General features: G+C 56.6%; 2 protein-coding genes across 2 annotated transcripts; both read right to left on the bottom strand.

Moving 5' to 3' along the window:
• Positions 1-738: 738 nt before the first annotated feature.
• LOC141953563 (1-acyl-sn-glycerol-3-phosphate acyltransferase alpha-like) lies at positions 739-4,931 on the bottom strand. The gene is made up of 6 exons (XM_074892233.1): positions 4,744-4,931; positions 2,205-2,338; positions 1,729-1,904; positions 1,495-1,590; positions 1,174-1,246; positions 739-980 (listed from the first exon to the last, which is right to left on the bottom strand). The coding sequence occupies exons 1-6, from the start codon at positions 4,929-4,931 to the stop codon at positions 739-741; spliced, it is 909 nt and encodes a 302-aa protein (XP_074748334.1).
• Positions 4,932-7,893: 2,962 nt separating this feature from the next.
• Positions 7,894-12,006, bottom strand: PRR29 (proline rich 29). The gene is made up of 6 exons (XM_074892334.1): positions 11,929-12,006; positions 11,342-11,468; positions 9,407-9,522; positions 8,308-8,483; positions 8,091-8,161; positions 7,894-7,925 (listed from the first exon to the last, which is right to left on the bottom strand). The coding sequence occupies exons 1-6, from the start codon at positions 12,004-12,006 to the stop codon at positions 7,894-7,896; spliced, it is 600 nt and encodes a 199-aa protein (XP_074748435.1).
• Positions 12,007-14,857: the final 2,851 nt, after the last annotated feature.

Here is a 14,857-nt window from a genome sequence, read left to right as displayed (position 1 = left end):
GAGAAGCTGTGGTGTCCATAGGAATGCTCCACGTGCAGCGATGCAGGCACCCCGCATGGCCCTAAGGAGATGGATCCCCCTCCCCATGCTCCCGTCAGCACCCACGGCGCAGGCAGGACACCGTGCACACGCACTGCCAGGTATGGACTCTTTAATCTTGCACCTTTGTCTCATAGTTCAGCATCATGGATGCTCTTCCCATGTGCTGATATCCCCTGGAGCCCCTGGAGCTCCTGCCTGCCCCCACAAGCCACATGCTGTGCTCTGAACCCCTCCCCAGAGCTGGCTGTAGCTGAACAGCATTGCCAGCTTGCAGGAGCCTCTGGAAGACACAAGGCAGCAAGCCCACGGGTGAACCCCACTGCGAGTCGCACAGTCAGGGGTGTCAAGTGGTGCAGTGAACCCCCAGCCCTGCCTGGCACATCCCTCCCCCCTACCCAGTGTGCAAGCAGGAGCCATCCAGGCAGAGGGATCTGGCCAGGACCAGACACACCACTGGGTTTGGGAGGGGACAGGGGGATGCACAGCCATAGCAAGGGGGTTCTGGGGGCACCTTGCACTGGTTTTGGTGTGCTGCCTTGTCCCCGTCCCACACTGCTCTGCTTCCCCTTGCACCAGGGCACCGTTCTGCTCTGGCAGGTCTGGTGGACACATCCACAGGGGACGAGGAGATGGCATGGCCCAGCTGCTGGCTGTGCCACCTGCCTTACACCCCCAAGTGCCTCAGGGTCCCTCTGCCTAATTGCTGGTCGTGGTTGTGTCCTCCCTGCACTGTGAGCTGCCCATCCCCCTGCCAGCACTGGCCCCAGCACAACGGGGGAGTGGAGGCTGCTCGGTGTGCTGGTCCCCACAGTGATTTGCAGACATCTCGGCAAGGGCATCAGCCATGGCCTGGCGGACAGTCTCTGTCAGTTCGGGGACATCCTTTGGGCTCAGCCCCTGGGTTTCTACCTTGGGGAGGATTTGAATGGTGCACGTCCCTGGAGAGAGAAGGGAAAGGCCGAGGATGCTGTTAGACAAACCCAGCAGGAACCACCTCTTCCCACCTGCATCCTCCACCACCAGCTGCCTCCCCACACCTCAGTGTCCCACAAAGAGACCTCCAAGCCCCACATGCCTCATCCCCACTGCAGCCCTGCTTTCTGGCAACAGGGCTTCTTGTCCATCACTTACCAGAGGTGAATCTCTTTTCCTTGGAGCTGAAGAAGTCCCAATATGGGGAGATCACGATGGGAAAAATGGGAACCTGTAGGAGATGGAGGGTCAGGGATGTCTTTCATACAGACACCCTCCACAGCTGGGGCTCCAGCTCCTGCCATGTCCCAGGCTTCAGCAGGTCCCCGTCCCCTCCCTGGGTCCTACACAGCAGGATGCCTATGCCTGGGGACTGCAGACCCCAAAAGACTCTAATGTCCCCCAGTCCGCTGCCCCAGGGTGCACACCCACCCCGCTCTGTCGAGGACAAGTGGGAGGGGAGCCTCCACTCAGCCTCACCTGAGCCTGCACAGCCAAGTGGAAAGCTCCACGCTTGAAGGGCAGCATAGATTTGTTCTGGTTCCTGGTGCCTTCAGGGAAAATCAACACTCGGAGCTGCACAGGACAGGGAGAGACATGAACATGGACCCCAATCAGAGCATCCTGGGACCTGCTATGTGAGTCCTTCCCACACCCCCCTTGCCCTATCCATATTTGCTCCCCGACTCCCCCCTGCTGCCAGCCCCCCCTCACATTTTCACGCCGCATGGTCCTGGCCGTCTGGGAGATGACATCAATTGCATCTTCTCTTTTGTGGCGGTCGATGAAGATGATGCCACTGAGCCAGCAGGCCCACCCCACGGTGCCCATGTACATGAGCTCCTTCTTGGCAACGGGCACACAGCGGTCAGGAATGACCTCCACCATGCCTGGAGGATGGATGGGAGAGGAAAGGATCCGTCCCTGCCCAGTGACACCCAAAACCAACCAGCCCTGTGGCTGCAGTGACCTGGTATCATCTTCCATTGTCCCAACCCTCTCTCTGCAGCACACCCATAGCCCTGAGCTCCTGTCCCACCAGCTCTTCTGGCCTATGCCTGTCACACTGCCCTGTACAAATCCTGGCACTGGCCGTACTTGGACCCCCTCAGGGTGAGCCTGGTCCACCCCTGCAGCACCCCACAGGCTGCCCATGCAGTGATATGAGCCCCCCTCTCCCTTGCACGTACCCAGGAGGTCAAGGGAAGCTTGGTGGTTGCAAACTATCACATAGGGCTCCTTGTTGTTCAGATGCTCAGAGCCCCGCACCTGCATCTTGATGCCATAGAAGAGTTTGAGGGGCAGGATTGCAGCACGCAGGAGCCTAGGGCAGAGGAACACATGTGGGGAGCAGATTGACACAGAGGGGGCTGCTGGATTTTTTCCAGTCCTTCACAGTCACTCAGGGAGCAAGGTGCAAGATAGGCCAGGCTAGATCTGGTCTATGTGAGCAAATAGTGTGTCCCGGGGTGGCTCTGTGTTCAGTCTCAGTGATGCTTTGCTTTTCTAAGCACATTTGTAGCCTGCGTAGCTCAGAACTAACCTTGTAACCATCCCTGAGGTGAGACCAGCTGCTGTCTCAGTAGTGGAAAGTCTGCATTGTAACCACTGCTAAGGAGCAACCAGCACAAGCTGGTGGGAGAAAAAACCAACCAAACAGGCTTTTTGATGTCCAGGGATGATGGGAAAGCAAGAAAAGAAAGGATGGTATGTCTGCCTGCAGCCAAGGTGCAAATCATCCATCCCAAAGAGAACAACTGCCTCTGGCCAGGTGAGCCTCACCCTGAGGCTCCCCCAGGTGCAGAGCTGGATCTGCATGTGTGGGCTGGAAACCCAGACCCCCATGCTAGCAGCCTGCACTGCAGAAGTCAGAAGAGCTGGATTGCAGCTGAGAGGTGCTGAGCTTTGGATGGATGAGCACTGAGGATGGACATGCAGAGGAACAGTCTTGAGACAGACAGGTCTACAGGGTTGAGGATGGCTCCAGGGGCTGTCCCTGCAGACCAGCCAAAGGGCAGAACTGCAGGCACCAAGTTTCTGCTGCAGGTGGAGAGGGAAGGGAGCAGGGAAGGAAAAAGAACTCGGCTCCATTCATTAGAGGAAATCACAAAGAATCGCTTCACTGGACCTGCAGTGTCAGAAAGAGACAGAAGTTTCATCTGTGCAGAATGAAGGGAGAACAAGGAAGAGTGGTGTCACCATCCAAGGAGGGTTGGACAGGAAGGGTAACATCAGGATGGCAGTGCTGATGAGTGACGCTGTTTATGAGAATAACAAGAGGAATGGAGGGAGGATGGAGCAACGGGGATTGCAGCACCCACAGTGGAGATAAAAAGCTGGTACATTTTCAGTGTTGAAATGAGGGACTCTCCAACCCACAGCATGAAGAGCACCCATGCCAGGATCCACACATCTGGCAGTGATTGGCCCCAGGGGGCCCACAGGGGACAGGGCAGGGGACAGGGCTGTCAACAAGAGCTCAGCACCACACGGGGATGAGATGATGTTTGGGAGGAGAGAGTAGAGGCAGGCACAGAGGGAGAAGAAAGCATGATGTTTAGAGGGTCCGCTGTATCAGAAGACCACCCATCCCTTGGGAGATGCAAGCTCAGAGATCTCTGTGTCTGCAGAGAAGCAAAACACTTGTTGCAATGCCCCAAAGCCAAGACTAATGACAGGAAGGTGCTCCAAGCCGGAGGCTTTGGGATTTGGATGCTGAGGGGGTGTGCTGCTCTGGTGAAGGATGGTTACAAGATGTTGGTGGGACAAGATAAGGCAGCATGAATCACCACCGCATCACGCCAGGTATTTCCACTACACCGGAAGCGTTTGTGCCAGAGCTCCAAGCGCCTGCGATGCGTGCGTGTGTGCACAGCTTTTCTGCATGGAAAGGACGAGGGACAGAGGCTACACAACGGACTGATGACATCAAACCTCTGACCACACTCCTGCCAAGGGCCCAAAATTCATCAGCACAAGTACATGACAGCTCGAGCTCAGCAAATACAAGCTCAGACATTTTTCACTCTGACATAATTATATCCCTTCCAGTATGCTATCATGCCCAGGAATCCAGTAACAAGATTGCAACACTCTTGAAAGCAACCAGACCTTCCTCTCGTGTTGCACATTGATGTTATCTCGGCTGCACCACCCTCAAGCACAGCTGACAGCACCAGCGTGTGACTCACCAGGACATGACTGTGCCATGCCTGGCAGCTGATGGCATCGAGACATCCCGAAATCCCTCTGCCAAAGTGCGGTCCCTGGAGCTCCCGCTAAGCAAGACCTGGCTGTTCTCCCAGGGAGACGGCGACGGGTGTGCATTTGCATCCTGCTAATAATTGTCAATCTTTGCCAAAACCCCCCTATCACCTACCCAACTGATGACCCCAACGTTGCAATGGCCAAAAATGATCCCTTTTATGCCACTTCATCCTCCAGGGACCACTAGTCTGACCCAGATCACCACCTCCATCGTGGTGTAACCCTCTCTGGGCCTGGCCAGCACCTCTTCACCACACCACAAAATACAGATGCACCCTTCATTGCCACACAGACATGACCACAGCCCTCACCATGGCCCCAGGGCTCAATCGCCAGCCGTAACACAGCTGTGGATATGCCCAGAGCAGGAGAGCATGTGTCCACAAGACCACATGAGCTCCTCCATCACAGCCAAACCCCAGCCATCTCCACATCAGATGCACACCCCCAGGCTGTACTTACTTCATGTTCTCCACAGAGCGTCCCCGAAGAGCTGCAAAGGGAGACAGGAGGGTGGCCATTGCCACAATCCAGCAGTTGAAGAAGCCCACCTTGCAGAAGTAGTGGAAGGTGGCATTATACCAGTAAAGCATCAGGGCTGCCAAAGGGAGGAGGAGCAGCAGCCCTTGGAGCAGGACCACTTCCATCATGGTGCCCCGGCAGGAGGATGCTGGGGAGCTCAGCCCGCGTTCCTAGGAGCAGGGCAAGTGGAGCAGGGGAAGCTGAGGAGCATGGCAGGTGAATCAGTGTATCAGCAGAGCAGCACGTGGGCGTTTGGGGCTGGTCCCCGGGAAGGTGCTGTGTGTATCTCAGCCTGTACAGAGGTTTGAGGATGGACTGGCTCAGGCAGGAGGCATGCTACCCCACCAAGGGTGGGGAGCAGTGGCGAGTCAACACCGGGGACCCTGGGTCACCCAAGGTGTCACAGCTGAGTGCCCTCCTGGGCTGTTAAAACCCATTGCAGTGCCTCTGACTTGGTGACATCAGATCTGTTGTCCACAGGTGTCCATGCTCCAGGCACCTCTCCTGGTCACAGGGACCCCCAACACTGGGAAAGGGCAATCTTAGCTGGTAGGGACAGCAGGAACTGGTTCTAGTTCATGGCCATCACCCCAGCAAGGCTTGTCGCAGATAACTGTTGGCATTGTGGCCAATCCCCAAACCTCACCCTGCAGACTATCAGATTATTGGAAGATATCTCCCTGCTGCTCCCTGCCTGCGTCTGCAGCAAGCACATGGTGACAGTGCTCCCCGTCTCCCTGATCCGCCCCAATTTGGGTTGCAGGAGCCCCTTTGCCCTTTCCCTCCCGAGGCCCAGCATCTGTCACCAATGTCCAAGCAATGCCACAGGGGTCTGAGCCCCGCCACTCCCCTGCTCCCACCCTGGGCTGAAGGAGATGCCAGCCCTCGCCCCAGTTGGCGGCCAGGGACTGCATTGCGTTAGGTGTTTACATAGGTGCAATTAGCATGCACAGGGCTGTAATTAGCCTCTCCTTCCGCTCTGTTGCTTTTGCGCTGGCCATGCAGTATTCAGGCCAACTCTGGATTGCCCTACAGAAACTCTGATCTTCCTTTTAAAAAGGAAGTACTTGTCATTGCAGATATAACTCTGGCTTGGTCTCAGCCACCAGCAGCATCTTCCAGTCTGACTGTTCTATGTCATGCCCCAGGGACATCCACATGCTGCTGCCCAGACCCATCGGTTTGTCTCTGACCCTTGGGGCAGGAGCCTGTGAACGGAGAACTTAGCTCATGCCTTCCCATAACAATCCCACCAGGGCTCTGGGGCAAACAGTCCCATTATACCATGCTGGGGAGAGGTATCACATCATCTGGGTCAAACTCAGCAGCCCTGCCCCTCATCTGACACAGCCTACCTTCAGCAAAACCACTCTGCATCTCCCCTGTTCCCTTCCCCTCCATGCCCGTGGCTGCTCTTCCCACCCACACCCCCCTGTCCCTGCTGATGTGGGTGCAAGGAGATGCCTTTGGGCTCCTGGCTGTGGGATGCTCTCCACGCTGCCAGCAGAAGGGTGCCCCCGTTCAACCCATGAGAGGGCTCCAGGGGTTGCTTCCACCATGGGTGTTGCAATCCCCATTGCTCCATCCTCCCATTCCTCTCATTATTCTCATATTCAAGCTAAGATTGGGCCATAGCTCGAGCCCACCCTTCCTGTCCACCCCATCCCCAGGTGACTCCTCTCCTTCCTCTTCCTTTTCTGTCTATACAGATATAGGAACCTTTGTGCACCAGCCTGTTTTCCCATCAAACTCAGCTCAGCTTTTGGATGGTCTCTTTCACTTTGGCTCTTGCTGCTCTGTCTGGTCGGTCTCGCAGCCTCTCAGAGTGTTCCCAGCTGGAGATGTGCCCTCACGCCTCAACCCAATGTGGCTCTTTTGCTCCACATTGAGGAGCTTCTTCTCCAGCTTCAGCAGGAGCCAGGCTGAGATTTGCTGCAGGGGAAGATCTGCCTGTGTCAGAGCACAGCTTAGTCCTGGGATCAGGATGAGCCCTCCTTTCCACAGGGACCCCAGAGAACAGGGCAGTCCTCATGCCCAATGGGGGCAGAAGGAGGGGATTTAAGGTGCAACTGCCTGGGCACCATCTTTCTGCATGCTCTGAGCTCCAGATGACCACCAGCCCTGAAGTCTCCTGCCAGGAGCTTTGCTGCTAAGGCAAAGCCTCCTGATAACTGGCCTGTAACCCCACTGGGGTCAGAGCAGGGCTGTCACCCCCACACGGGGTTGGGGAAGTAGCAGAGGCAGGGGACAGCTTCCGGCACCCAAAATGCATCTGTCCCTTTTTTCCAGGTAAGCAGAGGGGACACTGAGTCTGAGGGAATCCCATGCTGATTCCCCTTTATCAGGCTGCTGCCCTGACTGCACCCCCACCAGAAACAAGCTGCAGGCCAGATCCAGCTCTCCCAGTGCTGTGCTCAGCCAGGAGCATCCCACTCTGCTTCCCAGCACCAACCATCAGCAGCCCCCTGCATTGCCCCAGTACTGGCATCAGGCACTGATATACACCCCCTCCCCCAGGTGCAAGAGGCTCACGTCCCCCCAGCTTGGAGGGAGCCCTGCACTCAGGCACAAAGCCAGCAGTCTGGGTAATTACAGATGCTTAATTAGTGACAGCAGGGCGCTTTCTTAACAAAGCAAATTAATTACAAGCAATGTGCTGCATTGAGATCTGAAGGGACTAATGAAGACCAGGACCACCTGGGCTGGCATTACCCACACCCCCTCACCCACAGGGACACAGCACAGCTCGTGCCACAGAGTCCTCATGCCTTGGCAGAGACATGTTGTCCAGCCAGGATTGGGATGTCACGCCTAACCTTCTGGGGATGAGTTCTCTGCAGAGTAGAGAGATAAAGCCTGTCCCTGTTTGGGGTCACACTGTCACCTGGGATTTGATGACAGGCTTCATGACACCCCCTGATTTGGGGTGGCTCACCAGGAGGAAGCAAATGTGCTGGGGATGTTGGCTTCCTCCCGGCGAGCTACCCCAAAACTATGCATACTGTGGAGCACCCACGCTGAGCACTTGCAGAATCTTCTGGGTTCAAGGGCTGGGATGTGCAGGAGAAACCATCTTGGGAAGCATGGAGCTCACAGCCTCTCCTCCACGACGTCGTAGTACTCTGTGGAGGGAAAGGGGGACCTGCAGGATGTGCAAGGGTCATCCCAGGATCCAATGGGTGGAGGGGGTGGGGAGGGCTCAGCCTTCGAATGGGGGCTGCCCAGTTGATGCATGCTTGAGGGCAAGATGTCCCCCATTGAAGGACATGGGGAGAACATGTCCTTACCTGATGCCGGTGGAATGTTGGCCCCCACTGTCCCTGTGGCACTGGGGGGTGGAGGGGGGGGCACTGCACTGCTGGAGAGGAGCAAGGACAGGAGTAAGTGCCAGCCTGGCATCGCCCCTTGTGTCCCAGCTTGGGCTGAAAGTCCTGTTACACCAGGGGCCACAGAGATGCGCATGCAGCCCCACACGGGGTGGCACAAAGCACCCTCATTACTCACACCTCCCCATCCTCCGCTAACGAGCCTGCACCCAGGTACCGCACAGCTGCCCATCCCCGATCCTGCGCTGGGACTGACCACTCCAGGATAGGAGCAGGACTGGGGCAGGGGACATAGTGATGGTGGAAAACCACAGCCTCCTCTTCCTCTCTGGTCTGCAAAGGTACTGCCATCACCTGCAGGGAGGAACAAAAGGCAGGGCTGTGTCAGGCCCCTTTCGGCAGCTGTCTCCCTGGGGCACTGCTCCCCAAAGCACCAGCAAGTGTTCCCACGGAGCCGCATTTGGCTGTGATGCTGCCAGCATGGCTCGATTCTCCCAGAGTCAGGCTGGGTGGGCTTGAACCCACACAAAGCCCTGTGGTCAGCCAGTGTGGGAACCTGGCTGCTGGGGACAAAGGGAGGTGACAGACCCACAGATGGGACCTCAGAACACTGCTGGGAAGAACCCGTTTGATCCAGCCACTGAGATGCAACAGGCAGGGTCCAGTCTTGGCCAGCATGGTGAACTGGTGGGCACTGGGCGGGCAGCACAGGAGGGTGCATGCCTAGAGATGCCAGCTGGCAGTGAGCAAGGCAACTGCCTGCAGCCCAGATCTCCCCCCGCTGAGAAAGCAGCATTTGTTTCCCCCGACGGAGATGAAATGTTTAATATGATTTTGGTTTGAGATGGATTTTTAAGCGAAAGCCCTTGCAGAGCCATCCTGCCTAATGAAAAGTGCTCAGCCTCACTGCTCTGCCGCTGCGGCCCAGCGCTTTACCCTGTCCATGCTGCAGCATTCAGGGAGGGTCCTGGATCTTCCCAGCTGGGCTAAATTACCTCCAAAGCCTGGATGCAATCTGTGCTGGCAGAGCTGGGGGTCAAACCAGCACAAAGAACCCCAAACCCCCAAGGAGCTGCAGAGCCTGGACTGAGCTGGGCTGAGACCACCCAGCCTCTGTGCCCAGAGGTGTCCCACACTGTGCCAAAGCAGGACACAGTCATCCCACTCTCCTGAGCAGCTCTGGAAAGGTCCTTTTGCCCACCTCTTTGGTCCTTTTGGTCCTTTGGTTCTCTTTGGATCTGTGGTCCCTTTGCCCATCCAGCGTCCCTGACCCTTACCTGGGCAGTGGCTGGGGATGGCCCGAACCCAAAGGATGTCAGTGCCGATACAGCCAGGCTGTTCATCACCACCTGGTGCATTTGGGAGTTTTGAAGCATCATCAACTTGATTAAATCTGCCAGAGAGTAAGGGGTTCTGTGTCAGAGATCAGAGCAAGGGCATGAGAAATGCGGCCATGGGATGAGTGCCTGGGATGGGGCGGCACCAAGGCTTGTCCCTGTGCCCAAGCAGTGGGAGCTAAGCCAGACTCCCCCCACCCCAATTTGGAAGGCCCATGTGGCATTTAAAAATTATTTTGCTTGGCTAAAGCTTTAAAATAGACATATTTTAGCCTTTTCTTCTCTGCAAATGTGATTAAACATCTGGTCTGGCTTGCTGAAGGCTGCTCACAAAAGGTGATTAGTGGTGCTGGAGGCATCAGACTTTCCACCCATTTGGAGGAGAATTGCTCCGGTTCTGGCAGCACTCAGCAGCTTGGCAAGGCTCTGCCTTGGCACTGGGCAAGTGTCCTCGGGGTGGCACCACGTGGGGAGTGTGCCAGGGTCAGCTCTGCTTTGCACCACGTCAGCACAGGGGAGCTCAGAAACCCCCTAAGGTGGCAGGAGCTGGGGCCGGACCATGGGGGCTGATCTCCATTCCCAGAAGCAAGCATCTATGGAGCTGGGTCCAGGAAAGGAGCAGGTTGGGGATGCTTAGAGCCTCCTCAGCCCTTGTATGGCTCTGCACAAGGAGCTGGACCCAGAGCGGCTGTGCACGTACAGGTTAACCTGCCAGTCCCCTTGGCTGGACGCCCAAGCCACAGGACGGTTGCTGAGGGCAGTCCGGCTGCAGAGGAAGCGCAGCGTCTGGCTCTGCAACCCCCTTCGAACATCCCTGTTTGCTGCAGGCATGAAGTTCCCCTGCAAAATGCCTGTAAACTTCCTGGAGGGGATGTCTCTGAGATCCTGCTGGCTTTGCATGAGACCTGTGAGCCCCTGTTAGCTGGAGCCTGGGTGAAAAAGGGTTTGGGCATTCCCGTGCCCCATGTGCCAGATCCCAAAATGCTTTCACAGCTGCAGGGATAGGGTCCCAGGGCACCCATGAGGCAGCTGGCCCTCCAGTGAGGAGCATTACAGCACAACCCAGGAGGTGGCCGGAGCCAGAGCCACGAGGAGGGAGCGGGCCAGCAGCCAGGCATTGAACTGGGAGGAGAAAGCACGCGAAGGCTGGCAGCTCTTAATGGATCCCACCCATCCCACTGGAAAGGCAGCCAGTCCCCACTACAGGGCTGCGAGGGGCCAGGCTGGGGTCTCCGTTTTCTTTCCACACCAATTTTCAGCGTGGTCTTTCCTCCATGGATTTTTAAAGACAGCTCAACCTTCCCCCCTCCCAGGAACGCTGCACAGCTTCACCCATGCCATGTCCCAGGGACCACAGGCCCCCTCCGTCTCTGCTGTTTGCTCTCCCAGTCCAGATTGTTGGATCCTGGGTTGCACAAGTTTGGGTGAAGCCCCTATAGACAGCTGGTCTTTGCTCCTGCCTGCACATCCCATGGGCTCTGGGGCTGGCATGTGTCCTACTTTGGTCCCACCTAGCATGGTCAAGAAGCCTGTATCACCCTGGCTTTCCCTGGTGATGCTCCCTACACCCACATGAAATGGTGTTTTGGGGAACAAAGAGAGGTGGATTTCAAAAAGCAGTCCAAAACCATTCCCTGGGAGTATCCTGGTATGGCCAAATCCAGCCCAGACTTCAAGGTTGGTAAAACCACCAAAAATGGCATCCCATGGGGCAAAGCAGCCATCAAAGCACAGTGTAGCCAGCCCTGCAAGGCTGCAGGGGGTGGGCACAACCCCCCTGCCTGCCCCTCATCCTTGAAAAGGCTGGGAAAAAAAGAAGAGGATGAAGTTAAGCTGGTTTTATCGCTGACCTCTGCGACATCTACCATCACGCACCTCCCCGGACATGCGAGGGTCTGGTGACGGGGGTCAGGGCACCCATGGTCCCAGGAAGCTGCTGGAGGATCACCACCGGCTGCTGGGGCACTGCCACGGCTTCATGGGAAGATCGCTCAGGTTGGAGCTGAAAGGCAGGAGGGGAAGGAAAACCCCAGGGATCTCCCACTCTTGGTTTAATTTAGTGCTGTTAATGTGGCAGCCAGGGAGGAGAGGGGACAGGAGCTGGTGGCAGGGAGGGGAGCAGTGCTGGCCCCGGGGGGAGCAGGGATGAGAGCCCCAGAGGAGGGGGTGGCTTGCACTGGCTCCTCTCTTTTCAGGGGTGCAGCCCTGCAAGCCTGGATGAATTGCACTCCTTGTAAGTCCCCACCCCTGGGGACATGTCCCTGCACAGAAATGGCCTCCCCAGGGCCCTGGGGTCTGCAGGGAGCAGGAAAACATTTTGCAAAGAGCAGCTTTGCTGTCCCAGACACCAGTGCCCACCCAAAACCCCAACCCCAGCCCCTCTCTCCTCCCACCCTATCCCATTTTTCCCACCCTACCTTCATGAGCCCAGACTATCCCACAGATCCAAACACAGAACTTACCCTGTGAGGGACAACATAGGTCCCTGCTGGGGTGTCCCCCCAGACCCCACGGGGGTCCCCCACTGCCCCCACCTCCATGGCTCGGACAGGCAGGCAGGCAGATGGGGCAAGCAGAGCAGCACCAGGCAGCAGAGCTCGTTGCTATAGCTGCTGGGGTTAAACAAACCCTCCCCAGAGGCTTGGCCAACAGAGGAGTGTCCCTGGGCTGGTTTTCCCTGCAGGGTATCCCCAGGATAACCCCCCACTGCAAAAGGCTGTGGGGCAGGGATGGTTTTGTGCCCCCCAGTGATATTTCTGAGGCTGCAGGACAACCTTCCCCGTGGGGAAGTGAGCTGGAAGCAGAGGGTTGCAGGTTTATCTGAGCCCTGATACTGGTCCCAGTTGCAGGGGAGATCTGCTCCCAGTTCTGGGGCTGCTCAGACCCACTGGCGGCATCTCACAGCTTGTGGCTTTGGGAGTTTTCCTAAAATCCCAGATCCTGGTGCCCTGTGGTCTCTGCAGGTCTCATCCATCACGGCCAGTGGGATACAGGTCTGCTCCTGCCCCGTGGCTCATGCTCTCGGTGCCTCTCTTTCCCAGTCTCTGGGGCTGCATTTCTGAGCAGGGAGATATTTGGGGATAATCAGCCCAAACGCAGCAGCCCCAGGACAGAGCAAAAGTCACTCAGCTGGGGTATAAGAAGGAAAATATATGATGAAAGTTCCCTGCTACCTTCTCCCCAGCTTTGGCCATGTGGGGCCCTGGGACAACCCAAGACAGAGGCGATCCCATCTTTAACAGCCTTTTCTTTGCTGAATACACCTTGCTGAGCCCAGGTGAATGAACTTTCAGCAGTCACAACACCAGTAGCAGTGAGAGCTGCAGTTTAAGGGCTGTTGCCTTGTGTTGTCTTCAAGCCTGCTGCCAGGTCACCTCCTCAGGAAATGGGAAAACAAGGATGGGGTGAGGGCTGGCAGGATGCACTTTCCCATGAGAGCAGCTCACTCCTCGCCACGCCGCCTCTTTGATTGGGACTTATTGAAAGGTCCTTTCAAGCGCTGGCGGAAAGCAGCTGGAGGGGCCGGGAGGCAGCTGTCGCGTGTCCCTCCGGGGCTGAGCCATGTCACCTGTGCCTGGTTCTGGGATGTCAGAGCAAACCTGGCAAGGTGCTTTTTTCAGGGAGTGTTGGGAGACCAGGTCTGGGTGAGAGTCTGGGCTATCTTTGAATGTCAATCTAGGATTGGATCTACAAGGCTCTGTGGTGTCTCTGTCCAATGGAGGCAACTCTGCCTGTGCACCACAGGTTTGGGGTCTCTGTTGGTGGAGGGAGAAGGTCCTTCCACCCCATGGGGTGTCCCCTTGCAGGTCCTCAGAGACAACATCCCCCCGCACACAACCAGGTGGCTGAGGACATCTCTCAGCCCTGCCAGTGCCACCTGAGGTCTGGTCCCCAGGATGCCCCTGTCACAGCGCTGGGTCCCCTGGCTCTGGCTCCCAGCCTCGTGGACCAGTTCACCAGGGATGCAATGACCAGCGACCACATCCCTCAATGGAAACCCAGAAAAGGCTTAGCACGAGCATGAATTGATTGCACCAGAGCCTGGCTCCAGCCTGCTGCTCTCCCCTACCACAAGTCCCTCCCATGAAGCTCACACGGGGATTTGTGTCCAGCAGACCAAAACCAGCTCTCATTTTCTGTTAATCTCCTCCTGGCCAGAGAGCTCTGCATGTCCAAGCTCATCTCAGGGAAACACTGTGTCTGGGAACAGTATGTCTGCACAAAATATTTAAGTCCCAGCAAACCCATTGCAGTGAAAAACCACTTTCTCCCTCCAAACAGCCCAACATTCCACTGGCCTTGGGTATATTTCCTCCACCTCCATCAGCTGCATTTCCCCAGGCTGCTCTTCTGGGTGATTATTTCCATCAATATTACATCCAAAATCTATCGTCCACCAATAGCGCAGATCTGGGAACTTGTCCCGGAAACCCAGTGTGCAGCCAGCCCTGCTCACCAGGCAGAAACAGATCTCTCCAAAAACTCTTGTTCTGCCCCAAAGCGACACTAGAGACACCCCCAAATGCCAGGGGAGGAGCGCTCCGAGGCCAGCTGCCTTAGCCCCCAGCCATTGGCTCCAGTCGAGCTATTTTCTGCTTGATTAGATTTTGTTCTGTGTTCCTAATTTCTCCAAGCCCCTCCAGATTATTTCTCTGCCTTTTGTTACAACTCCCAAATTCCCATTATTTGCACATTTAATTACTGTGCTGATTACCCCCTGCTTCTGGCAGAGCCTGCCTTGCTCTGAACAGAGCCTGAGTATCAGTCTTGCTGGTGCTAATATTGTTCTCATCTGTAGGAAGGATTCAAGTGCCAGGGCAAAGGGCTGAGCAGCGTAAAGAAAGTTTCTCCCACTGGTGGGACAACAAGGGGTGGCAGGGGACCTGCTCTGAATGTCCTCAGGCCCCCCATGGCAGCCTGAGCCACTTTGGGGATGTTATTAGCTGCCCTCCTGCATGGAGGAGAGGAGAGGAGAGGAGAGGAGAGGAGAGGAGAGGAGAGGAGAGGAGAGGAGAGGAGAGGAGAGGAGAGGAGAGGAGAGGAGAGGAGAGGAGAGGAGAGGAGAGGAGAGGAGAGGAGAGGAGAGGAGAGGAGAGGAGAGGAGAGGAGAGGAGAGGAGAGGAGAGGAGAGGAGAGGAGAGGAGAGGAGAGGAGAGGAGAGGAGAGGAGAGGAGAGGAGAGGAAGGGAATTTGGGGGTGTTTAGCATGAGTTCACATGAAACCAGGGAGGGTTTTTTGAGCCAAACCAAGCACAAACCGAGTGTGGGTCCAGTGTGACCCACAGCCCCAGTGCACCTTGTGCAGCACTGCAGGACAGGACACAGCCTGGGGGCTCAGCTATGGGCAGGGCTGTGCTTGGCTGCAGCCTGTCAGCATGGCATGTCCCTTTTT

The sequence above is a fragment of the Strix uralensis genome, chromosome 22 (genome assembly GCF_047716275.1).
Source record: "Strix uralensis isolate ZFMK-TIS-50842 chromosome 22, bStrUra1, whole genome shotgun sequence".
NCBI classification, from domain to species: Eukaryota; Metazoa; Chordata; class Aves; order Strigiformes; family Strigidae; genus Strix; species Strix uralensis.
The sequence above is the reverse complement of the archived record's forward strand: the minus strand, read 5'-3'. Positions and strand labels throughout refer to the sequence as shown.

Excerpts from the sequence above, each read along its gene's own strand:
- PRR29 (XM_074892334.1), bottom strand. The coding sequence starts at position 12,006 with ATGGAGGTGGGGGCAGTGGGGGACCCCCGTGGGGTCTGGGGGGACACC. Across the intron at positions 11,469-11,928 it reads CCTATGTTGTCCCTCACAGG|CTCCAACCTGAGCGATCTTC; the intron begins GTAAGTTCTGTG and ends CCTGCCTTTCAG. Across the intron at positions 8,484-9,406 it reads CATCCCCAGCCACTGCCCAG|GTGATGGCAGTACCTTTGCA; the intron begins GTAAGGGTCAGG and ends TCCTCCCTGCAG.
- LOC141953563 (XM_074892233.1), bottom strand. The coding sequence starts at position 4,931 with ATGATGGAAGTGGTCCTGCTCCAAGGGCTGCTGCTCCTCCTCCCTTTG. Across the intron at positions 1,905-2,204 it reads AGCTTCCCTTGACCTCCTGG|GCATGGTGGAGGTCATTCCT; the intron begins GTACGTGCAAGG and ends TCCATCCTCCAG. Across the intron at positions 1,247-1,494 it reads ACTTGGCTGTGCAGGCTCAG|GTTCCCATTTTTCCCATCGT; the intron begins GTGAGGCTGAGT and ends CATCTCCTACAG.